At 41.1% G+C, this 24,231-nt stretch overlaps 2 protein-coding genes across 2 annotated transcripts in view; one reads left to right on the forward strand and one right to left on the reverse strand.

Moving 5' to 3' along the window:
• Window positions 1-21,172, forward strand: part of si:ch211-106e7.2 — a 39,184-nt gene extending 18,012 nt beyond the window's left edge. Inside the window, exons 2-4 of the mRNA XM_041996186.1 lie at window positions 14,637-19,194; window positions 20,413-20,472; window positions 20,575-21,172. Coding sequence (XP_041852120.1) covers window positions 14,673-19,194; window positions 20,413-20,472; window positions 20,575-20,699 — 4,707 coding nt within the window. The 5' untranslated portion in view covers window positions 14,637-14,672 and the 3' untranslated portion in view covers window positions 20,700-21,172. The remainder of the gene's footprint in view (window positions 1-14,636; window positions 19,195-20,412; window positions 20,473-20,574) is intronic.
• The window catches only part of etfbkmt (electron transfer flavoprotein subunit beta lysine methyltransferase), a 32,247-nt gene continuing 18,912 nt past the window's right edge, over window positions 10,897-24,231 (reverse strand). The window contains exon 4 of the mRNA XM_041996188.1: window positions 10,897-11,098. The gene's annotated coding sequence lies outside the window, so the exon portion shown is untranslated. The remainder of the gene's footprint in view (window positions 11,099-24,231) is intronic.

Here is a 24,231-nt window from a genome sequence, read left to right on the forward strand (position 1 = left end):
CTTCCTGTTGACGTTATCATATAGGTCCAAGAGGCTTTTTTGTACATCCTTCCAAGTTCTATCAATATACTGGATTTCAGCTATACTGTTCAATGTAGTGGGCAGATATGATCATTTAAATATTTGTAGGGGGCGCTATAGAGCCAAATTGCACTTTTTCCAGCATATGTCAATGTGGCTGAGTTCCCAGCCTGACTGTGGTCCATCCTGCCAAGTTGGGTGGAGATCAGCAGTACAATGGGTCAGTCACAAGTACTTCCTGTTTGATGGCGTCGGACCACTATTCGCCATGGTTACGTTTGGCGAAGGAACTTGAGATATTTATTGTGGTATCATGAAAGGGTTTCACGTGTTATCAAGCACTTTCAAGTGTGTAAGTGTCATTCCTGAGAAGAAGGACCCCGGCGTCTGAAAAAAAGCACTTCCTGTTGAAAGTGGGGGGGGCTTAGAGCTAGACCGGAATTGTTGAAATGGATCTGTTCAGGGCCAGACACTGATTAATCCCTGAAAGTCTGATGAGGATCGGGTGAAAATTGAGGTATTTATACTGATTTATGGTGTCATGGCGTCTTATCAAAGTTCACCATGGCGCCACGGTCTCGCCCTGCAGCCTAGATCAACAGTTTTCACCGGATATCATCACCAACCTGTTTTCTGCTGTCTGACCTAGTTTGGACCTGGTTGTGTCCAAAACATCAGATAAGTGGGTCTCCGAGTAAAAACTATGATTTCCTGTCGCCAGGGGGCGTGGCCAATTCATAACCTAAAAATTGACATGTAGATGTGTTCAGGATGGGACTGGCATCATACATGGCCATTTTGGTTCAGATATATTGTTTTATGTGGATGTTATATCACTTTCGTTCTTCACGGCGAGACGTCAAACTTTGAGGCCCCGCCCCCTCCATGCCCTTTCTCCTATTAGAAAACTTTCAATAACTTTTAAAGACACATGCCTTCTGAACATCCTGAGGTATTTTGGTAGCAGTACGATGAAATCTCTAGTAGGAGATAGATTTTGAAAATGTCAGTAAAACGCCAAAATGGCGACTTTGACCCAAAATGGCCGACTTCCTGTTGGTTTTAGGCTGTTACTCCAAGAGGATTTTTTGTTTGCCCAAACATTTGGAATACATGTAGCGATTTTCATAAAGATTGATGACGTGCAGTGGCGGGGCATCATAAATAGGTGGCGCTCTCATTCAATTTTGCCCGAACAGTCCCGAGCACCACAAAATACGTAAATTTACACATTCCCTTGGGGGGGTACGCAAAATTAGGCGCGTTTTCGCGCATGTTCAGGTCCCCTAAAATGCAATTTACTTTTGACAAGAAGAAGAAGAATAAGGAAGAAACGGAGCAATTACAATAGGCCTTCGCACCGCCTTCGGTGCTCGGGCCTAATTAAAGCTGCAAGCAGCGTTGGAGGCCCTCGCACCTCTGGCGCCGCTTCGGCCTATTGCACCGCCCCATCGGCCAAGAGCCTCCCTCCAGCAACACAGCCTCTCTTGCCCACAGCCATATACCCATTCTTCCAGAGTTTATCTCCATCAAGAGGTGATTTTCCTCATCAGAAGATCAACTTGCACGTCAGCCTGTCCAGTGATGACATCTGAAGCATTCATGACCTTGTTTCTTACAAACTGTGTTGAATTCCCACAATCTGGAGCATGATTTCATCAAGAGGAAAATTCCACGTGGCCACTAGGTGGTGGTAAAGTTGTTTTAATGTACAACCATGTTCAGATTGGAACTCTAATGAGAACAGGAAAATATTAGCTCAATTGGTCAACTGACAGCAGGGTTAGTGCCACTTCCTGTATAATGGCGAATGATTTAAACCATCACAGGAAGCCATTTTAATCATGCTGCTGTAAGAAGTCAGTCATATTTTCAACCATGAGTTCATGAAGGATGATATTAATGAGTTAGAATTAGTTATACAGAGGATAAAGGGTTAAAATGGTGGGACTTCCTTTTCCCAGGGCTATGGTGTTGAGAACATCAGGACATGAAGTGGCTTTTTTGTTTGTCCTGGCATGTTATATAAATATGCCACATTTTACTATGTCGTTCAAAGCAGTGGGTGGAGCTGATAGACTAAATATTGATAGGGGGCGCTATAGAGCCATATTACCAGCATATGTTTATTTGAATCAGTTCCAGGCCTGACCACTGTCCTCCCTGCCAAGTTTGGTCGAGATCAGGAGTACATTGGGTCAGTTACAAGTACTTCCTGTTTCATGGCGGTGGACGCCATTTGCCATGTTTTGCTTGAGGAAGGAACTTGACGTTTTTTTTCTCTTATATCATGAAAGGGTTTGACCTGATCTGAAGCACTGTAGAGTGTGTGAGGTTAATCCCTGACGAGAGGGACCCTGCTGCAGGAAAAAGGCACTTCCTGTTTCAAGTGGGCGGGGCTTAGGCCAAGACCAGAAGTAATTACATATATCTGTTAAGAAGCAGACTCTGATTAATCAGTGCAAGTGTGATGCTGATTGGATGAAAATTGAGGGATTTATACTCAATAATGATGTCATGGCGTTTTATCCAACCTTGTCATGGCGCCACGGTCTCGCCATGCAGCGTTGAGCAATGTCCAGATGACAACATCAGGACTTGTAGATGTGGTCGGCATGGAAGTGAAGAGAAATATATGCAGTTTGGTACAGAATGAGTGTTGTATTGCAGAAATAATAGATTCCGTGCTTGCTGGCGAAACATCAAAACTTGATGAGGCGCCGCCGCTGAACGCCACCTCCTATTAGAAAATTTTCAATAACTTTTGACCACGCATGCCTCTGGAGTGTTCAGACTGAGTTTGAGGTAAATACGATAAAATCTGTAGGAGGAGTTCGTTCAAATGCAAGGCAAAGAAACATGCAAAAATGACCCCAAAAATGACACTTTTTTCAAAATGGCTGACTTCCTGTTGAAGTTATCATATAGGTCCAAGAGGCTTTTTTGTACATCCTTCCAAGTTCTATCAATATACTGGATTTCAGCCGTATCAGTCAATGTAGTGGGCAGATATGATCAATTAAATATTTGTAGGTGGCGCTATAGAGCCATATTGCAATTTTTCCAACATATGTCAATGTGGCTGAGTTCTCGGCTGGTCCGCGCTCCTCCCTGCCAGGTTTGGTGTAGATCAGCAGTACAATGGGTCAGTTACAAGTACTTCCTGTTTGATGGCGTCGGACCGCTATTCGCCATGGTTACGTTTGGCGAAGGAGCTTGAGATTTTTATTGTGGTATCATGAAAGGGTTTGACCTGTTGTGAAGTACTTTCAAGTGTGCACGTTTTATTCCTGAGGAGATGGACCCCTGCGTCTGAAAAAAAGCACTTCCTGTTGGAAGTGGGCGGGGCTTAGGGCTAGACCGGAATTGGTGATATGAATCTGTTCAGGGCCGGACCCTGATTAATCCCTGCAAGTCTGATGGGGATTGGATCAGAATTGAGGGATTTATAGTGATTTATGATGTCATGGCGTCTTATCAAAGTTCGCCATGGCGCCACGGTCTCGCCCTGCAGCATAGAGCAACAGTTTTCACTGGTTATCATCACCAACTTGTTTTCTGCTGTCTGACCCAGTTTGGACCTGGTTGTGTTCAAAACGTCAGATAAGAGGGTCTCCAAGTAAAAACCATGACTTACTGTCGCCAGGGGGCGTGGCCAATTCATAACCCAAATATTGACATGTAGATGTGTTCAGGATGGGACTGGCATCATACATGGCCATTTTGGTTCAGATACATTGTTTTATGTGGAAGTTATATCACTTTCGTTCTTCACGGCGAGAAGTCAAACTTTGAGGCCCCACCCCCTCCATGCCCTTTCTCCTATTAGAAAACTTTCAATAACTTTTAAAGAGACATGTCTTCTGGACATCCTGAGCTATTTTGGTAGCGGTACGAAGAAATCTCTGGGAGGAGATAGATTTTGAAAATGTCAGTAAAACGCCAAAATGGCGACTTTGACCCAAAATGGCCGACTTCCTGTTGGTTTTAGGCTGTTACTCCAAGAGGATTTTTTGTTCGCCCAAACATTTGGAATACATGTAGCGATTTTCATAAAGATTGATGAGGTGCAGTGGCAGGGCATCATAAATAGGTGGCGCTCTCATTCAATTTTGCCCGAACAGTCCCGAGCACCACAAAATACGTAAATTTACACATTCCCTTGGGGGGGTACGCAAAATTAGGCGCGTTTTCGCGCATGTTCAGGTCCCCTAAAATGCAATTTACTTTTGACAAGAAGAAGAAGAATAAGGAAGAAACGGAGCAATTACAATAGGCCTTCGCACCGCCTTCGGTGCTCGGGCCTAATTATGACGCCCCATCCTGTTTGATTTCTTGCTTGTGTTGTTCTTATTCTCGCTTAAGTGTAAGTCGCTTTGGAGAAAAGTGCCAAATGACTGTAGAATAGAATCGAATAGAATGAAGCAGTTATTGAAGAATTTTCTCCTAAGTTATATTTTGTTTTATCAAATCTCTATGGGTCAGCTTGTATAACTGCAGGGATGTTTTGATCTTTCAAATCAACCACAAGTTTTAGTCGCAAACTGACTTGAAGGATCACAAAGTGAAAAACACATTAAATTTAATTTAACATGAAGGCTTGGTTGCTGTTAGAGGTTGATATGAGGCAAATTTAGCCACACATTAAGGTTTGTGTGTAAACATGATGGACTGGTAACCATTCATCTCTGGTCAGACATAGACTGATGCCAGTTAAAAGTCTTGCATGTGCATGGGGCTGATATGAGTATTATGTTCAGACAAACAAAGCCATCATTTAATCTTGGTACAGGAGAGTGATGACTGTCATCAAGACGGATGTGGATGTGGTAATACAGATCTTCTAGAAGTACACAGACATTTGGACATGCAAGGAAATGAAACGAGCAGACTCATCACGATTGAATGAGACTCGACTCTGCTGTACAAACGAGCTGATTGTGATTAAGCTGCTACTCATCTATTAAAATGACTTCTAGCTTCTGTGTCTTCTGGCTCAGACTCCGGGGCAGAGAGAACCTCAGGTCTGTTTTCTGTCTTTTATAAATATATCAGTTGGTTAAACTGAACTTGCCTCCGTGGAGAATGCTCATCTTTCCACAACAGCCTTTCATGAATTAAATAATGTAATTTTTGATCTGGCAGAATCACCTCCATTCATTTAGTTTCAGCTTAGCTTTAGATTAGTTTTACACGCGATAACTCCAGAATGGAAATAAAATGTAAAATCACAACAAACCACCACAGCAACGATAACAGCAGGATATCTAAGCTCATTTCCTGAAGTTGTGCAACTTTGCTTATTAGCTGTCTTCAGTTCCTTTAAAAAAAACAAAACATTACCATATTGTCTTCTGAATTGTGAAGAAATAAGTTAAATTAACCAGTAAAGGTAACTTTACTGTAGATTTGGTTTGAGGAAACTGTAGGGGCAGCAAGTGAGAATTTTGTCTAAAGTTCTAAATACGTATGAATGAATCACAGCTGAGCTGGCCATAACCAAGGATTCTTGGTCACTATGGAAACCAGAGCTTTGGTCACCACCATAGACTGTGTATAAAAGATGAACGGAGCTTGTTGGGCTTTCCCACCACAGCCATCTTGGTAGAATCACCCGTGTTGTTAGTCTTTGAAAGTCCAAAAATGGGCAAAGATGGGAGGGGGACTGTGAAGGTGGGGGTGAATGATTGACAACCATCAAACTCCGAGCTGCCTGTAGCTGTAGAGTGTGTCCTTTAGTGTGTGTGGCCCCTGTTATATGCTGAGTCAGCCCAAAGTTGTCCAGATTGTTACTAAGGTCTTTAGTCCCCTTATCCTGAGGGTTGTCTACATGGATGTTAAAATCACCAACAATAATTACACAGTCAAAGTCTACACAGATTAAAGCAGCAGTTCATTAAACTCATCATGAAATCCTGCGTAGTACCCTGGAGGGCGGTATATATTCAGAAACATTGATCTATTTTTAGCTTTTAGCTGAAGAGCCACATATTCAAAATAAGTAAAATTTCCAAAAGATAACTGCTTACAGTTTGGGCGACAATGACCTGTTTGGGGTTTGGTGGGGCGAAGGATCATTGTCCTGGTTTTGAGGGGATTGGGGGCAAATAAAGAGCCATGCCTCCGCTGATGTCTCTGTTTTTCAAGGCAGAGTGGGGGCAGATGCAGCTCCTCCTCTGGGTTTCCACTGGGTTTTGTTTGGTCTATCTTATGAGATAACGCCTCTTGTATCCCAGTATTGGCACCGAATACAGAGGGATGACGCAGGAAGTGGAAAAGGTTGGAGGTGAAAAGTTTCACCCCTGACTTGTTCAGATTTAATCCTTTTGCCTTAAAAAGATGTCTGTGTTCCCAAAAGATGTAAAAATTATTAATAAAATGCAGTTTGTGTAGTCACATGCCGAAATAAGCCAATTATTTAATGCCAGTAATCTACTGAATCTTTCCTCTTCTGATGGGAGGCACAGGTCCACTGATAAAAACAGCTGCTTTCAGAGAGCTCGCTGTGTTTAACAGTCCAGTAAAGTCCTGCTTCAGAACCTCCGATTGTTGCTTGGACACATCATTTGACCCTGTATGTAGAACCATGTTTCTCACATCTGGGTGATCAGCCACGACTTTCAGAATTCTCTCCTGCGTGTCACTCATCATATCTTTAGGAAAGCAGAGGACTTTGGTGTTCTTTCCACACATCCACTGAACATCATTTACAGTAGAATCACCAATAATCAGAGTTTCAGGCCCAGCCTTTAGCTTTTAGCTTTCCCTGGGGCCTTTTCCTTTCTGATCGGCTTTTAGTCCTCACCTTGCAGTCCTGGGATAGATGGCCGTCCAATGAAGATCCCGAGTCATCTGATAGTGGAGCAAATCTGTTCTGTAGTTCCACATTCAGGCACTTTGGAGGTTTGTTGTTAACCTTTCCAGTCTGGGTTGTCCAGTCCTGTTTCCTACCATGTAGAAGGGTAAAAGTGGACCTTTGTTATGTAGGGAGCGGAGGCCAGTCAGTCTCATCATAGACTTTAGCTGGCTGCATCGGCCTGTGATACGTTGTCCTCCCTTTTCCAGAAGGCATGATTTACTTTTTTTTTTCCGTAGTGCTATCTGTGCTTTTTAACCATCTGTTAGCTTGCTCACCTCCGCTGTTGTGGGTCAATGACAAGGTTGTTTCATTTCCATGCAGTCCATTTACTTCAATATTGACCTCAAGGCGGCAAACCTTCGCCTCCAGCGCTGTTATTTTCTTAAATAGGTCTTGGTGGTCATCTGTGGAGATGGAAGGCATCTTGCTGCTTGTTAGCCTAGCGTTAGCACCTTGCCAAGCTACTTAGCTTTAGCTGAGTGCTACTTGTAGGCTTCAGCTGTGTGTAGGCCATGCACACGGAGCGCTGCAGATAAAAGAGCTAAGAAAAATGTTGTGGTTTCTGGTAAAAATTCTTTAGTCCCAGCAACTTATAGGTATCAAAAAACTACTGTGGGTGGGCTTGTAGGTAAAAAAGAGGAAAAATTAGTGTACAAATCAAAATAAAAAGAGGAAGAATGCAGCAAAAGGGAGAACAAAAGCAGGAATCGTCTGTACAGCAGCAAAGCAGGAAGTCTAAAACCCAGTCCTAGTGGGGAGCTGCTAGCATCTGTTTGTTTGATGTTCTTATGAAACCTTATTCTTAAAGTTCAGAGTGTGGCTGTTTCCTTGTTCACCTCCCAGAGAGAATTTATTATTCCTTTTTTTTTTAAACACAGAAATTAGTCTGATTTTCAGCTGGTTGATGAGTTTTCAGACGTGTGCTCTCTGTGCACTGGTGGAAGTGTGTTCACTTGTGCAAAGTACAGATGACAACCATGTTTACAGTTTTCTTTGATATATTTTGAGCATATTGTGAAGTTTTTCAGATTATTGCCATGTAATTCATACACTTAAAATACAACAGACTTAGAGAAGCACTGCACTGCCTGTAAACTGCTCCCTGCACAAATAACTAACGTAAAAGCCAACTCATGCAGTTTTGACTTCATCTTTTCCACAAGGTAAGATGTTTGCTGCAGCAGACGTCCCTCTTGGACTGATGAGATGTTGCCTTTAAAGTCGAACTATGGAACTTTTTCTCAGCAACGCGACGTTTAACGACTAATCACCGCTGCAACGTGGTGTCCAGGAAGCAGAAGCTGTGAAGTTGTTTCTCAGCTTCGGGACGCTGCTCCAGACGTGTACGTGATAAATGTAGCTGTGCCATCAAACCAGTCAGATGGGAAAGTTCCACAGTGCGTCTTTAATAAAGCATTTTGATATACAACACAGTCATTTATACACATTAAATAAGAGTCTTTACAGAACACCTTTGACCTGGTTTAGACTTGATATTAACCTGCAGCATCATTTGAACACCAGTAGACACCAAATACAGGTGGTCTGGAACCTTTGTGCCAAATAGTCAAAAGATGAATGTAAAATATGTTTGGGACAGTAAAACAATCATTAATGGTGTTTTACTCATTTTTATAATCCTAAAAGGATTATGAACATTTATCATATTATACTTTGTTGGCAGAAAAATGTTTTAATGCATGTAAATCTTAAGTTTAAAAAGATGTCCTAAAATAATAATAATAAAAAAAATGTCAAAATTGAAAATGTACATGAAAATATTTTTTGGGGGGAGTTATAATAGACAGTAATCATGGAACGTCCATGTCAGACATATAAAACCCAAAATCTCCAAAAGCCTCACAATCATAAATAAAGTGAAAATATACCTTGATGTAAATGCACTCTGTGTTAAATACTACTGTTCGGTACTCCCATACTTTGCATATTGTGTTGAAGTGGGAGGAAATAGTTATCAATGCACAATTAATCCATTAGCTATACTACAGAAAAAAGCAATCTAGATTATTCATAAGGATGGGTTTCTAGATAATCTGTGTAATTAATCTAAGCTGCTAAAAAACAATTATCTTGTAAAGTATTATACATAAATAACTCTGTTCAAAGCATTTAACAGTTTACCACCCAGTAAATATTTTCACAGTTCGGGAGACTTCTTATAAATGTAGGAGACATTGAGGTTTCACATGACCTAAATTTTGAACCACTCGTAAAGGTTTTTGTGTGTCTGTATGTGGAGCGAAATATTGGAAAAATCTGGATATCCAACACAAGCAATGCCCGAATATCTACAGATTTAAACTGCTTTATAAACGTATGATTTGGTCATCGTATAAGTATGGACCTGTCCTTTACTGTTAGGGGTATTGTCATTTCTTGCCTTATTGATAGTGTAATGTAAATAACGCTGATTGTTACCTTTGGTTCACTGTGAATGTACCTTCCTTCTATTTCTCACATATTTTGGTTAATGTACGTTTATTTTATTTTTCTCTTATTTGGTAAATACTGTAAATACAGTAAACTGTTGAATAATTTATTGTAATCTAGTGCAGGCCTTTTGGTCATTGTTCTGGTTTGAGGTTTGAGTATTGAACTTATTATATAAAGCTATTAACAAGATATGGGGTGGGATTAAATAAGTTCTCTTCTTGCATTTATTCTATTGAGTGAAATTGGACTGCCTGATTTTGTTGTACATCAGTTATTTGAGTCACAAGTGCTCAAAATAAAAATTGAATGAATGAATAAATTTCCCTCTGCAGTAATGTTGTAAATAAAACAGCATGTAATAATAATTAGAGGGAAGTTTTAAGACATCGGTTCAAGGTGAAAACACCCATTACATGATGTCTGGAAGGCTGTGCAGAGGAAAATATCAAATGGATTATCATCTCTCTTTACCTACTTGACTGCAATGCATGCTTATATGACATATATGCACAATATATGTGCCCCACATACCCTTGTGTTATATGTGAGGAAGTTATAATCAAGACTGATAATGAGAAATAAAAGTACAGATATGTTTTGCCTCGTAGGCTATCATTAGTATGAAAACAGCTGGTTGAGCAGTTCCTGCAGGGTTGTATGCATAACAGAACCTTTTTTTTTTACTTAAGAAATTTTTTTAAGCTAATTTCCTAGTTTTCCTTACATTTTTAGTTCCTTTTTTTCAACCTGAACTGGTTTTGACAACCAGACTGGCTGAGGAGGCCCAGAGACGCTGTGTTCCACCACAGCTGCCAAGAAGTTTCCAGAACGAGTGCAGTGTGAAACCACTGGTCAGCTTGTGATGATGTGGTGTGTTGGAGAACCTTAAAAAAAAGCACAAGTAGTAAAAAGAACAGGTGCTTCTTACCACTATTTTAACTAAGCAGGAACTAAATCTTTCCACTTTCCGAGTAAACAGGTACTGTTCCCACCTGATTTCTATTTGCCTTTCTCTTAAGCCCTCCTCCTGCATGTTCGTTGATGGATTACAGTAAATACGCCACTACTTCTCTCAGCTGACCATTTATTGATTACATGATATGAGAATGTGCAGCAGAGTCTCTGGGTTCTGTTCTGGGTTCTCCTGGCTGGCTCGCCAAATGTCGTAGATAAATTCTTTATCAAGAGGGCTGCTGATATTAAGAGTCTGCAGACAGAGGTCTTAATGATCTTCCTTTATTCGGCCGAACAGGGGGACACCCCTTCAGGATCAAAAGACCACGTTCATCCTTCTGTTACATCTTATATAGCCTGCCTGCCACTATTTCTGTACAGGCTCACGGCATACAGGCAGCCTTTTAGGGGACTGCTGACTAGCTGACAGCTTATATAGTCTCCCTGACTCTATTTTTGTATACACACACACAGCCTTTTAGGGCTGACTGGTTGACATCATTTTGATATCATGTTATAATGTCATGCTATTAATATTCTGCTTACCAAGGACAGTACACCTGTTGTTTTCCATTACAACTCTAATGCATTAATACTACCACACTGCTAGCCCTAACAACAGACATGTAAGGGTCCTGCTGTCCGCCACCAGTCAGAACTCCGACTACCTTTCCTGAACCCTTTTATAATTAAACGCTTCTCCTATTCTAAACATAGTTTCTGACTAATGTGCAGTTGCTGGGCAAAGTCCCATGTGTCACTTGATAGGAGCCTCCTAATAGTTTCCACCCAGCACTGGCTTCCTATTTTCTGCAAGACAGAGATGAAAACACACACAAACCCAGGTGTGATTTTCCTTTGCAGGATGCACTTTGATTGAATTAAATAAACCACTCAGTACATTCTATTAAGTAATCAATCTCTCACATCTTTTTACTTAAGAAAGTAAATTGATTGTAGACGCAAAACCACCATAACTACTAAAATATTTATGTCCTCTGCCATGCTGTGTTGTTTTCCTGTCAATCAAGGAATTACTTAAGTGTGCAACTTATTTTCATTTATATTCTTACTCTATTAATCATATTGAATATATATCTTATCTTTGTGCTCACATAGGGGTGAGAAGAACATGTGAGGGGCTGACTAATTGTGTCTGCCCCTCACACGTATGTTACACTTAAAGGAAATGTCTAAGTTAACTGAAGACCAGAGGAAATCTCCTGCTTGTCTGTGTATTGTCTTCGTGTTCCTGTTTTTTAGGACACAAGCAGATGGGGTCACATGACCTGTGACTGCAGCCGACCAGACTTCTGCAACTGCAGCATTAGTCAGCAAAACTGTGTATAGCGAGACCCATATATAAAGGATTCAAGGATCAGTTAGAGGGAGTTCTGACTGTAGCGGTCAGCAGACTCCGTATTGTATTAGTCCAGGGGACAGATTATATGAATCCAGGATTCTGGAATTGCACATTTCTCATATCAGTTGTAATTAATAAATTGGTTAACTTGAGAGAAGTAGTCTGTCATACTTTGATCCATCAAAGAATGCGCTGGAGGAAAACCTCAGATAAAAGAAACTAGTGGGAACAGTGTCTAGTAACTAAAATTGTGGGAATTTACCTGTTTTACTCAGAAAAGAAGTACCTGTTCGATTACTTGTTTATTTAAAGGTTTTCACCAGTTTGCAGAGACAGTAAGATGCGTGTTGTACTGCGGGAAAGATTTATTCCTGTCCAGTGTTGCATAATTTTTTACTAAGATCTTGTATTGATAATGGAAAAGTCAGACCACTGCTTAAAGCCTTTTCTAGCACATCCCAAAGATTCTCAGTGGATTTCAGTTCTGGTCCATGTGTGAAAATGTTGTCTCCTGCATCCTAACTACTCTTTCACAATTTGAGCACAGTGAATCCTGGCATTGCCCTTGCCATCAGGGGACAAAAAAAATCTGTTGATGGAATAACCTAGTCATTCAGTATATTTAGGTAGTCGGATGACCTAATGTTTTTTGACACATAATCGATCAGGTCTAGGTTCTACCTGCAGCAATCCCGGATCATAGACTGCCCCTATAGGGTTGTACAGTTGGCTTGATGGCTGCATCACTTCATCTGACTCTCTTCTTACCCTGATGCTTCCATCACTCTGGACTCATGATCTTTTTCCGTTACTCCAGAGTCCAATCTTTATGCCATTCATCCATTTTCTATTGCTTATCCGGGTACGTGTCATGGGGGCAGCTGCCTAAGCAGGGAAGCCCAGACTTCGCTCTCCCCGGCCACATTCGCCAGCTTGTCCGGGGGTATCCTGAGGTGTTCCCAGGCCAGCCGAGAGATGTAATCCCTCCAACATGTCCTGGTTCTTCCCTGGGGTCTCCCCCTGTGGGAGGTGCTCAGCACAACTTACCAGGGAGGCATCCAGGATCCTGACCAGATGCCTGAGCCATGTCATCTGGCTCCTCTAGATGCAGAGGAGCAGCAACTCTAGTCTGAGCCCCTCCCGGATCACCAAGCTTCTTACCCTATCTCTTAGGGAGAGCCCGGCCACCCCTGTGGAGAAAACTAATTTCAGCTGTTTGTATTCACAATCACGTTCTTTTGGTCACTACCCATAGCTCATGACTATAGGAGAGGGTAAGAACGTAGATCGACTTGTAAATTGAGAACTTGGCCTTTTGGCTCAGCTCCTTCTTCACCATGACAGACCGATGAAGAGTCTGCATCACTGCAGGTGCTGTACTGATCTGCAGTCTTTATGCTCCCTAGCAAGTTGAAGCCTTTTTCTGCAGTAAGCCTCACTGATTAGTGGTTTTCTCATGGCTACACAGGTGGTCAGCCCCAACCCCTTGAGTTCCCTTCACATTGTGTTTTTGGAAAGTTCTTTGCTGTCACCATTAAACATAGCCCTGAGTTCTACTGTTATTTTTGTTCGGTTTGATTTCACCAAATGTTTAAGTAATCACCGATTACCATCATTCAGGATTATTTTTTTTTCAACCAGACCTTTTTTTTGTCCCAGTCATTGAACAGTGGACCAGCTTTACACCCTCTTCAGGATCTTGGAGAGAGCATGGGAGTTTGCCCAACCAGTCTACATGTGCATATGATTTAGTTCTGTTGGTTTCATCGGGCCATGATCCACCTCTTGCAGGAGCAATTCGCAGCCGAGTGTGAAGCGGTTGGGATGAGAATTGGCACGTCCAAATCCGAGACCATGGTTTTCAACCAAAAAAGGCTGGAGTGTCTTCTCGAGGTTTGAAATGAGGTCCTGTCCCAAGTGGAGGAGTTCAGATATCTCGGGATCTTGTTCACAAGTGAGGGAAGAATGGAGCGGGAGATCAACAGGCGGATCAGTGCAGCGTTCACAGTGATGGAGACTCTGCATCAATCCATTTTGGTGAAGAAAAAGCTGAGCCAAAAGGGGCAAAGCTCTCAATTTACCAGTCGATCTATGCTTCTACCCTCACTTATGGACATGAGCTGTGGGTAGTGACTGAAAGAACGAGATTGCAAATACAAGCGGCAGAAATAAACTTTCCCATGGTGGCCAGGCTCTACCTTAGAGATAGGGTGAGAAACTGGGAGGGCCTTAGAGTTGCTGCTCCTCCACATCAAGAGGGGCTATGTGAGGTGGCTCGGGCATCTCTGTAGGATGCTCCCTGGTGAGGTGTTCTGGGCATGTCCCACCGGGAGGGGATTCCGGAGAAGACCCAGGACTCGCTGGAGGGACTACGTCTCTCGGCTGGCCTGGGAATGCCTCAGGATCCCTCTGGAAGAGCTGGCAAATGTGGCCGGGGCGGGGGAAGTCTGAGCTTCCCTGCTTTGGTAGCTGCTCCGGGGCCTTACCTAAGATAAGTGGCAAGAAAATGGATGGATGGAATAATTCCACAGATTAATCTCTTTGCACTGACGCATAAATTTGAACAGCCCTATCAGTGTTGACAATAGTCCTTTATTTACATCTTATCGTATCAATACCCAATCTTACACCCCTACCGCTTATCGTCCTACACACACATATGGTTTTTTGTGTTTATCCACAGTAGTGTTGTAAAAAAAATAGATTCTCAGATACTAATCTACTCTAAAATTTAATATCTAGTTAGATATTATTTATCTGTCTGTCCGTCTGTCCGTCCGTCCGTTATATTTAATATGTATATATCAGTATCGAGTTTGAAATATTAGTATTGGGAAAACCCTAACCCACAATGCATTTTGCTTTGTAGTCTGCTTGTATTTGATCCTCTTGAAGCTGACTGAGATTTGCATTCGTAGGTGGACTTAGTCCAAAATAAAATGCAATGTTGGATATTTTACTCACTGTTTTTCTCCATCCTTTCAGGAAAGTCTTCCTCCCAAGACTTAGTGGAGGACAAAAATGCATTCTTTTGCACAGATGAATGGGCAGCATCAACAGGTTGGACTACCCTCACACGCTTTTCAAGCTGCTGCTCCACTTGCCCAGGATGCAACGAGAAATCGAGTTTGGTCTTCAGGGCACACATATAATTACGTAACAATAAACTCCAGTGTCCAACCATCAGAGAGGGCTAACGTCACCTCACACAATGGAGTTTATTCTAACAGACAGGTGGCAAACTGGCAGAACTCTGCTGCTCCTAATCGGACAGTAAATTCTCAAAATGGTGCAAAGTCTGCTAGTCCTTTACTCCAAATGATGCTTCAAAATGTGCATTCTGCAGAGAATTCACAAACGGGACATTCTCTTACAGCTATGGATGGATTTCCAGCCACTTGCATTAAAACATTTTATCAAAATTCCGCAAACCAGAATCCACAAAATACAATCAACAAAAACACTACGTACCCCCAGCAAGACGCCGCTCGGCTGCAAAATTTTCATCAAAATTCAGCAAACCAGAGTCCACAAAACACAATCAATACAAATTCTGTGTACCCTCATCAAGACACTGCTCAGCTACAAACTTTCCATCAATATTCAGCAAACCAGAGTCCACAAAACACAATCAATACAAACTTTGCATATCCCCAGCAAGACACAGCACGGCTGCAAACTTTTTATCAAAATTCAGCAAACCAAAGTCTACAAAACGCAGTCAACACAAACTCTGCTTACCCCCAGCAAGACGCTGCTCGACTGCAAACCTTTTATCAAAATTCAGCAAACCAGAGTCCACAGAACACAATCAACACTACATACCTCCAGCAAGACATGTCATCTTGTAGGAAATCTTCGACTGCGGTTAACATAATACAAAGAACTGGTGTTCAGGCTGGTCGAGTGGCGTCTCATCTCCAACCAAAAGTTGTTCAGCAATGTTTGTATCAAAATGCAAACAGAGGCCTAACAAAAGGCGTTTCTGCGTACAGTACAGCAGCTGCTTCACTTCCGCATGAACAAGTAGTTAATTCCAGCATGTTGGTTCCTGCTGCAGTACACAACGGACAGGCAGTTCAGGCAGCTCATAATCAGATTCGAAGACAGGATAACACTGAGCAAAGATTTCCTCCAAGCTACCTGTCAAGTCAAGGCATTGCAACCTCTCAGTCTTCTGGAACTAACAGCATGACAGCACAGCCATCAAACACACAGACTTTGTGTGCTTCCAACATGAGTCAAAAAACTCAAGAAAACAAAGGTCTAACAAGCTTTCCAATTAAGAACTTGACAAATACTAGCTCTAAAAACATAATTAAACAGTTTTTAGCCAGGCACATGGGTGCAAATAAGCTTCCTACATGTCCTAATGTTGCACCACAGCAAATCTCCAGACCCAAAGACACCACCGACAGCCAATGCATGTCGCCCACTGCTGGATCCGATGGTTATCCTCCTCATCCTCCTCCTCCTTACAACATGCACCAGCATGTTGGCATGGCAAGACAGTCTAATTTAAACATGCAAACTGTAACCCCTGTTTCCTCCTCTGAAGGTTTTAAAATGAATGTCAGCCAGTCCTTATCACGCCACTCTGGACAATCTTTGCCTCAAAGCATTGTGTCAAAAGCACTGCACACTGTAAATGCACAACCTCCCCACAGTTGTTTTCCAGATGTTTCAAGTGTTGCCACAGTAGAAAATGAAAGTACAAGAGGTGAGACAGACCAGGCATATCTTCCAAACAATGATGTGTCCTCAGGAGGGAGCTCAGTTGGATCGCTAAATAATGCACCACAACTGATGAATGCATCTGGAACAGTGTCATCACAGAGAATCATGAACATAAGAAGCTATCTAGCAAAACATCCGGAGACAATCAAACTTTTGGGGTATCCCATTACAGTCCTGCAGAATGATGGCTCTTCTCACTCAACACCCAGTCACACAGGTGCAAGGGTTGTTGCTGTTGTGCAGCCATTGTCACAAGAGAACGGCGCTACCTTTTTGAACACCAAACCCTGTGAATCCGAAACGAACCCAGAGAAAGACTGCATTTCACCTGATGTGGCAAAAAATAAGGAGGTGGCATGCATGACAGAAAAATCTTGTCTTCATGCAGGAAATCCAAATCAAAAAAGCTCCATTAAAGCAAAGTCTAATGTTGCAATTTTGAACTCTTCAGATTCAGAGCCTCACAACTTGACCAGTACATCTGAGCCTGATGTTGAAGCAGCAGCGCAAAACCCCTCAGAAGTAACAGCAAGCCAGAGCTGTCCAACAGAGCAAAATAAAAGGGCTACACCTCCCTCACCAACTGTTCCTGATCTTTCTTCCCTTCCAGCAACCTCTTGGACGACCAAGGATTTAACAGAATTAATACTGAAGATTGAAAAAGCTCAGAAAAAGGAGGAAGATGTTTCAAAGCCTCAATCAGTCAAATTAGTGCATACATTATGGAAAGCAGGTTTGTCCACAGATCCTAATTTCTACAAGCCTGGCTGGCAAAACGATTTTCTCTCAAAAGTGGAAAAATATTGTGAAATACACGTCACGGAAGAAACTGTTGTACTGTCAGAACTTAAGCAGCACCAACTCAAGGACTACCATGTTCTTAAAGATGATGAAGTCTATTCAGAACCACCTTACAAATCGTTGTGGTTGAATGTAAATGATCAGCTAGATGATATTGATAAAGAATTTGGCTTCCCTTGGGTTTTCAAGCATCATCAATATGTGCTTGATAGCGACAGCCGGATGGATCAGGCCGACAGTGTTCCAGAACCAATTGCAAATAAGGAGCCAAACGCAGTCTTAACAGAGTCTGAGTCCACTGGCTGGATTGAAGAAAAACAAACTCCTTCTGTTGAGACTCCCTCAATTCCACTTGCCTCCCCAAATGAATCCGAAAGTGACGATTTGACCGACTCACCTTACTCATTTAAGATTCATGTTTTAGCCCCAGATGAAGCCAAAGCGCTATATGAGCGAATAGAAAAAAATCTGCATCAGATTGATTTTGAGGAACTGACAGGAGCTGTCGTGAATAATTCTGCACAGAATGTGGCACCAAAGAAAATGGATGCTGTGAAAGAATCTGTTGAATTGATCAGATCAACAAGTGACCAGATTGACCAGATTTGCTGCCTTGCAAAGCTAATGGAAATGCAATCAGGATTAAGAAAACCATCTTTGAAATGCCAGTGCCAAGAGGATCAAAGTCATCCTAAAAAGAACCCTATTCCTGACACTGAGAGTCCAGGAAAGAGCCAGGAGGACAGCTGTCAAATTATATCATTAAGTGGCCCAGAGCTTTGCGAGCAAATCTGTCATATCATTGGCTTAACTGACAACGAGGACAAACACCACCCATCTACTGATCAAGAGCCAATAATAATTTCCGAGGACAGCAACAGCGACCAGTCAGATGTTGGTGGAAGTGACGAAGATGACTGTCAGTTTAACAGGGAACCCGTCCTTCCAAATGAGATGCCAAATGAGAAAGCAGAATTTGTGGACGAGTGTGCACAAGAAGCGTTGAAACCAGCAGGAACCATGCAGTTGAGTGCTTCAGTCATCAGTGCCGAACAAACTGAAGTTGCAGAATTGTCCAGCACTGAAAATGAAGTCAGCTTCCAGATGCTGGACCAGAAAAAGGACTGCGGAGAAGGGCAACTACAACCTAAAGAGGTGGTAGAGTCATCGCTACAATCCAAAGAGGAAACCCAAATTGATGAAAAAGTTACCAATCAAACATCTTCCAGCTGCCATCTTGAACATGGAACTCTTGTAACAAAACAGAAAAGACAAAGCAGTCTTGATCAGTGTTTCCCATCCTTAAAGGAATCAAAGAAATGCAAAGTACCCGTTGATCCGGACTTGCAGAATGTTTCTGATGTTCAACGTTCAGCCTCAGAAGTAAAAACTGTAGAACTGGTTTTGTTTGGCTCAGCGAAACATGAAAAAGGTGCTTTATCAAGGAACACAAAAAGCCACATTTCCTCTTCAGCGAAGTTGCCGTATGAAAACACACCTCCAACAGTTCTGTCTGTGAATCTTAACCATTTGAGGAGGAATTCTGTTGAAGCTCCCAGTGCCCCAGATTACTCTGTCAAAAAGTTAATCTATGAAAAATGGAGGAAAAGCTTGCCACCCATGAGCCTGTCAATGGCAAGGGGGCACAGAAAGAAATGGAAAATACAAAGAAGTTTTTCTGCCCCTTTGTATACAATGAGTCTGAAAAGGAGGAAACAGCCAGTTCCATCTGAAATGATAGTTTCTGATGGAAATGGCAAGTGTCGTCTGAAGCGGAAGAGGAGGTCCCTCTCTAACTGGCACAGCCCTAAAGAGGTGAAGAAGAGGAGGTACAGCGTAGTGCTTGGACAGCCTGCTGATAAGGAGAGAAGCAACACTGAAAATGAAAGCCAGGATGCCATGCCACTCCAGGAGAACATAGTCTTGAAGTTCAGTGTGTTACCCAACACATTCAGCTTTATGGATGGGTCCACCTGGAGGAATGAAACTACTATTCCTGCATCAGGTAAATATAAAAATTAAGGAGGTAATTACATTAAAATTGCATGTCTGTGTTGTTGGATAAGTTGTAAACAAAATTAACACTGGCAGCTTGATGCTTTCAGACCTTCAGTCAACATCTTTGAAATTTGTATTTCAAGTCACCATCAGTATTGAATCATCATATGAAAATATACTACCTGTCAAAAAGACCATCTTTAGGCTTGATCCCGGCATGCATTCACCAGTCATTGTTTTGATTTGGGTTGGATGTGTGCAACGTCTTAAGCACATTCCAGAGATTTCCAGTGAGGTTAAAGTTTGGACTCAAGTCTATGTATGGTGATGTCTAATCCCCCCTAAACAACATTGTCACAGTTTTCTTGCAATATGCCTGGGCCATTGGGGAAGAAAGTATAGTTACATAGTCAAACAACCTCTGTTTTTGGAACACACATCACTGATCAACTGAAACAACCTCAGATCATTTGCTATGTTAAACTCAATCAAACAAAAATTTGCTGCTTTGTAGGAAGTATAAGTACAATCGGCCAACCGGTAAGCTCCGACTCTTAGCTGTGTGTCTTTAGACTCAAGTCTATGCTGATGACTAAATTAAGTGCACTAAAATCAAAACAAGATATTTAGGTTTATAAAAACTAGATAAGAATTCAAGCTTATTGAATTGTAGCGCCATTATTGATTGGGGCTAAGAAGAAAAGGGGAAATCACCAGAAATATTCTGAAACATTAGCCACATCTTGGGTGAGTTTAGTGATGCCATTCTTTGACAGCAGCTGTGCTGAGAGCTTAACCATATTTACACATTCAGGATGATTTCAGAGAAAATGGCGAAGTCTTGATCTTTTCAAATTCTCTCTAAAGCTACTGTATGGTTGTTTTATGAGAAAACTGTGGGCATATCTTTGAACGTGGTTAAATAAAAAACCGTGTGCTGCTACGTTGGACGCGGGTTCAGAGGACACTTTTGTTTCGATGATGTAACAAAAGATGGTCATGGAGAAATTTGACAGTGATCTGGTTGTCTTAAAGTCAGTGCATTTATTCTAGATCTAGTCTTTTTCCCACAGAACACAAAATTTTGATCAAAGGTTAACTTAGAAATCTGGTAGGCAGTGTAGAAACGTTAGGTTAGGTTTTGTTTGTTTCTGTAATAGGAACGATTCATGAATTATGTGATTATTTTGTTTTGCTGAGTTTTCTTTTCAATGTTCCTTTTAAGATAAGGCAGAACTCGCAGAAGAAAAAGATCGGACCTCCAATAAAGCTGTTAAGTCAAAAGGTAACAAATAAAACTAAAACTTGGTTTTGTCTTTTTTGTTTGTTGTGTTGATGTGAAACTTGCCGATACTTCTATACTAATCATTGTGAATGTACTGCACAGTACAACAGTGGTATCCACCACCTCAAAAGCAGTACCAGCTCCCAGTTCCCAGGAACGTCGGCCTCTTCAACGAGTATCAGAAGAAATACAAGAAGAATCAGTCATCCCCAGAAGAACGGCTGTAAATGTCTTTTCTCAAACATTTTTTTTTTAAACAGGCATGTTCAAGATTTTTTTGAAGTATTATGATTGTACTGTAAATATAAGCTACTGGAGCTGGGTGTTGAAATGTTTACCTCACTGACTTCTGGGTCACTTGCAGGCCGTTGAGACTTCAAACCTTTTTCTATGCCATGTAATTGTATTTCATATGTGTATCAGCATGGTCTAATGCATTATTTGGATTTCTTTGTCACATTTTTATACTAAGATATTTTCTATTTTTTTATTGTTTCAATTTTTTATTTCCTACTTTAAACTCTTTTGTTGGTTAATGCGAGCTGCCTGCCTACCAGTTCATGAGTCATTTTTATGTAGGACTGAGAAGGCTGGTGGGTAAACAAATTTTTTGGTCAAATTATGTTGAAACTTTAAAGGACTGGCTGGTCAATGTCCCACAACTTTACTACTCCGGAAATAAAATAACTTCTGAAGTTCATTGAGCTGTTGTATGGTTTTTAATTCTACCACATCTATCTGCATCCACTCTAGACCTTCCTGTGCTTCTTTAGGAGACTGAGAAAATAATCCAGACCTCTTTCCACATGTAGCTTTCTGTCTGAGAAATTAACGTATATGAACACATTAGACAAATTTCAGAAGGTGGTAGTTTTGACAGATGATTCCGTAAACTTTTAGAGCCTATAGTTCAACCTTATTAAACCAGGGGACATGTGGCCTAACACAAGCAGTATCTTAGTAAATGTGCTAAGTATGAAAGGTCTAAAGTCAAGGCCTTACAGTTGAACCCACAAGTTTATAGTCAAATAGATTTTATAACTGTAAAGATAAGGGTCATTACTTAGAGCCAAAGCAGAGACAAATTCTGGGGTATTGTTGGAGAAAACCTTAAAAATGCACAAGTAATAAAGAACAGGTACTTCTTCCCACAGTATTAAATAGGCATGTACTAATTTCCCGCTTTCCTAATTAACCAGGTACTCTTCCACACTAATTCCTTTTTACCTTTCCTTTCTCTAGGTTCCTCTCCTACGTGTTTGTTTTGAGCATAGATGGCAAACTGCTTCTCTCAGTTGACAATTTATTAATTGCAAAGTATGAGAAATATGCAGAGCTCTGGGTTCTGTTACCTCTCCCTGACAAACAGACATAAAAAATGTTGTGCTGCCTGTTACAGACAGAACACTGATTCCTGAACCCTTATATGTGCACCTCCTCTATATACACAGTTTGTTTGCTGACTAATGCTGCAGTTGCTGGAGAAGGGTCACATGCAGTCACAAGTCGACCACATGTGGATGACGGAAACCTGCCTTGTAGCCTCTGGCAGTGACTTCTGTTTTCTGAAAAGCAAAAAGACTGTAGACAGACAAGCAGGGGATTTCGTTTGGACTCTGGTTAACCTAGAAATCTCCCTTAAGTGTAACATCTCACATGTTGTTTACTGGCAGACACAATTAGTTACTTGTCATATGTCCTTCTGACTTCCCCCATATGAAGAGTCTCCTTGTTGCTTAAGCACATTAGCACACTGTTAGTAAGAATAGGAGCTTATAGAAAAGAGATATTTAATATAAATAATAGAGTAAGAATATAAATTAAATAAGTAGCACACCTAAGTAATTGCTTGATTATTATCTAACTAAATTTTAACAATATATAGATCCAAAGAATCAGGGTGTGGGTTTTTCTCTTTAGCCTTCTGCAGAGCCTATAACAGCCATGCAAGATGCTTACTTGATGTAATTATTAATCTTGTAAGTAAATCTGTACAAATGATGGACACATCCAACCTGCTGTCTTCTAATGCAGGAGTCAGGAGGAGAAAAGACATTTCTCAGGTCTGTGTTCTGCCTCTTCTGTATATATACTATATATGAATTGGTTACTGGGAAAGCGAGTATGCAACAACAGTGTCACATTCTGAAAGGAGATGGGTATTTTTGAAATTATACAAAACAAAATGTGCACTAATCAAAAATCCAAGCAATGCAAAGACGTTATAACATCAGTTGAGTGCTCACTGGCTAAAAGTTAGCCTTGAGGGGTTGATAAAAACCTGTTAGGAATGAAGTGCCAAAAGCAATAAATACCAAAGAAACAGGTGAAAAGTTCAGGCAGCAGCTGCACTGTGCAGTCTTTATTATTGTAACTTTTAGTTTCTCTCATCACAAGTCAAATCGTCCATTTTGGCTTTTGTGTTAGCAGAGCAAAGCTAAAGAACCAAAAGCAGCATCAACACAACCAAAAGCAGATCTAATGATTCTCCAAGGTTGCATCTTGTGGAGTATGCAGGGCCACCACTTACTATCCCCAAACCTTTTCTACACTCTGGCTCTGATTTTAATTTTAGTTAACAGGTAACAGGTAAATGGCAGGTAGAAAATATAGCACATCTAAAATTGCCTACTTGGAAGCAGTAGAATTCATACAATGAGACATTTATTATGCCAGTCAAATAAAATCAGTTTATTGTATTATAGCACGTTTTAAAACAACCACAGCTGACTAAAGTGCTACACAATGAATGAAAATGAAAAGCACTGAGCAGTCATTACAATAGCAATAAATCTTAGTTTAAATCGACATTGAAAACGTTAAATGAATGAATGGAAAACATGAAAAAACAGTTCATGGATGAAAGAAAATTAAACATATGCTCGATGGAGAGTTTGAGCTATTCCAGAGATTAGAAGACACAACTGAAAAGGCTCTGTCCCTTTTACCTTTTAGCCTGGATTTAGGAACATCCTCAGTGCTCTGGATGGATTTTAAGGCTTTACAAGTTCAGTCAGGTAAGGTGGCACCAAAGCAGGCAAACAATCACGAGTCAACTTTGGAGACTTTTGGCTTCCCAGAGCTTCTCCTTATACACTCCAATAAGACAAGGACAGGTCTCTTTCCCTCCTCTCAGACCAAAAACACTCACGAGCAGGTCTAATTTCTGCTGCCTCCCACATGTTGATCCTCTAATGGTCTTTCCATCCTGTTAAAAAGTATGCTCAGGATAGAGGATTGCACTGAAGAGAAGATTTGATCCAATCTGTTGGTTTTCTATGAATTGACTTTCATCATTATTATAAATTGGACTAAAGTTGATCATGTCATTTATTATTGACTCATAATTGGACTACAATGAATTGGATTGAATTGAACTGTGTTTGTAAAAGTGCCTCAAGATAATTTTGTCGTGAATTGATGCCATAAAATATGGCTAAATTAAATAAACCACATAGGTATAATCTGTTAAAGGACTCACAAAATTATATATAGTCACCCTCTGCAGGCTGAAGCAGCTGGAGCTTCATTGGTTCAAACCCACTGACTTGTCAGTAGTTTTTCCAAAATAATTTTAAAACCATGTCTTTTCTCTGGGACCCTGAGAAAGAAACCAGATAGTCCACCAGTAGTGCTGCAGTGTCCAGCCTGGTGTGATTTGACCCCTTAGTACATTTTTCCAGTGCGTACAGATGAATACATTAAAGTTAACACTTGTGTTGGACAAGTTGGCCCTTATGAATCCCATATTCCAAAAAG

The sequence above is a fragment of the Melanotaenia boesemani genome, chromosome 10, assembly GCF_017639745.1.
Source record: "Melanotaenia boesemani isolate fMelBoe1 chromosome 10, fMelBoe1.pri, whole genome shotgun sequence".
In the NCBI taxonomy this organism is placed as follows: Eukaryota; Metazoa; Chordata; class Actinopteri; order Atheriniformes; family Melanotaeniidae; genus Melanotaenia; species Melanotaenia boesemani.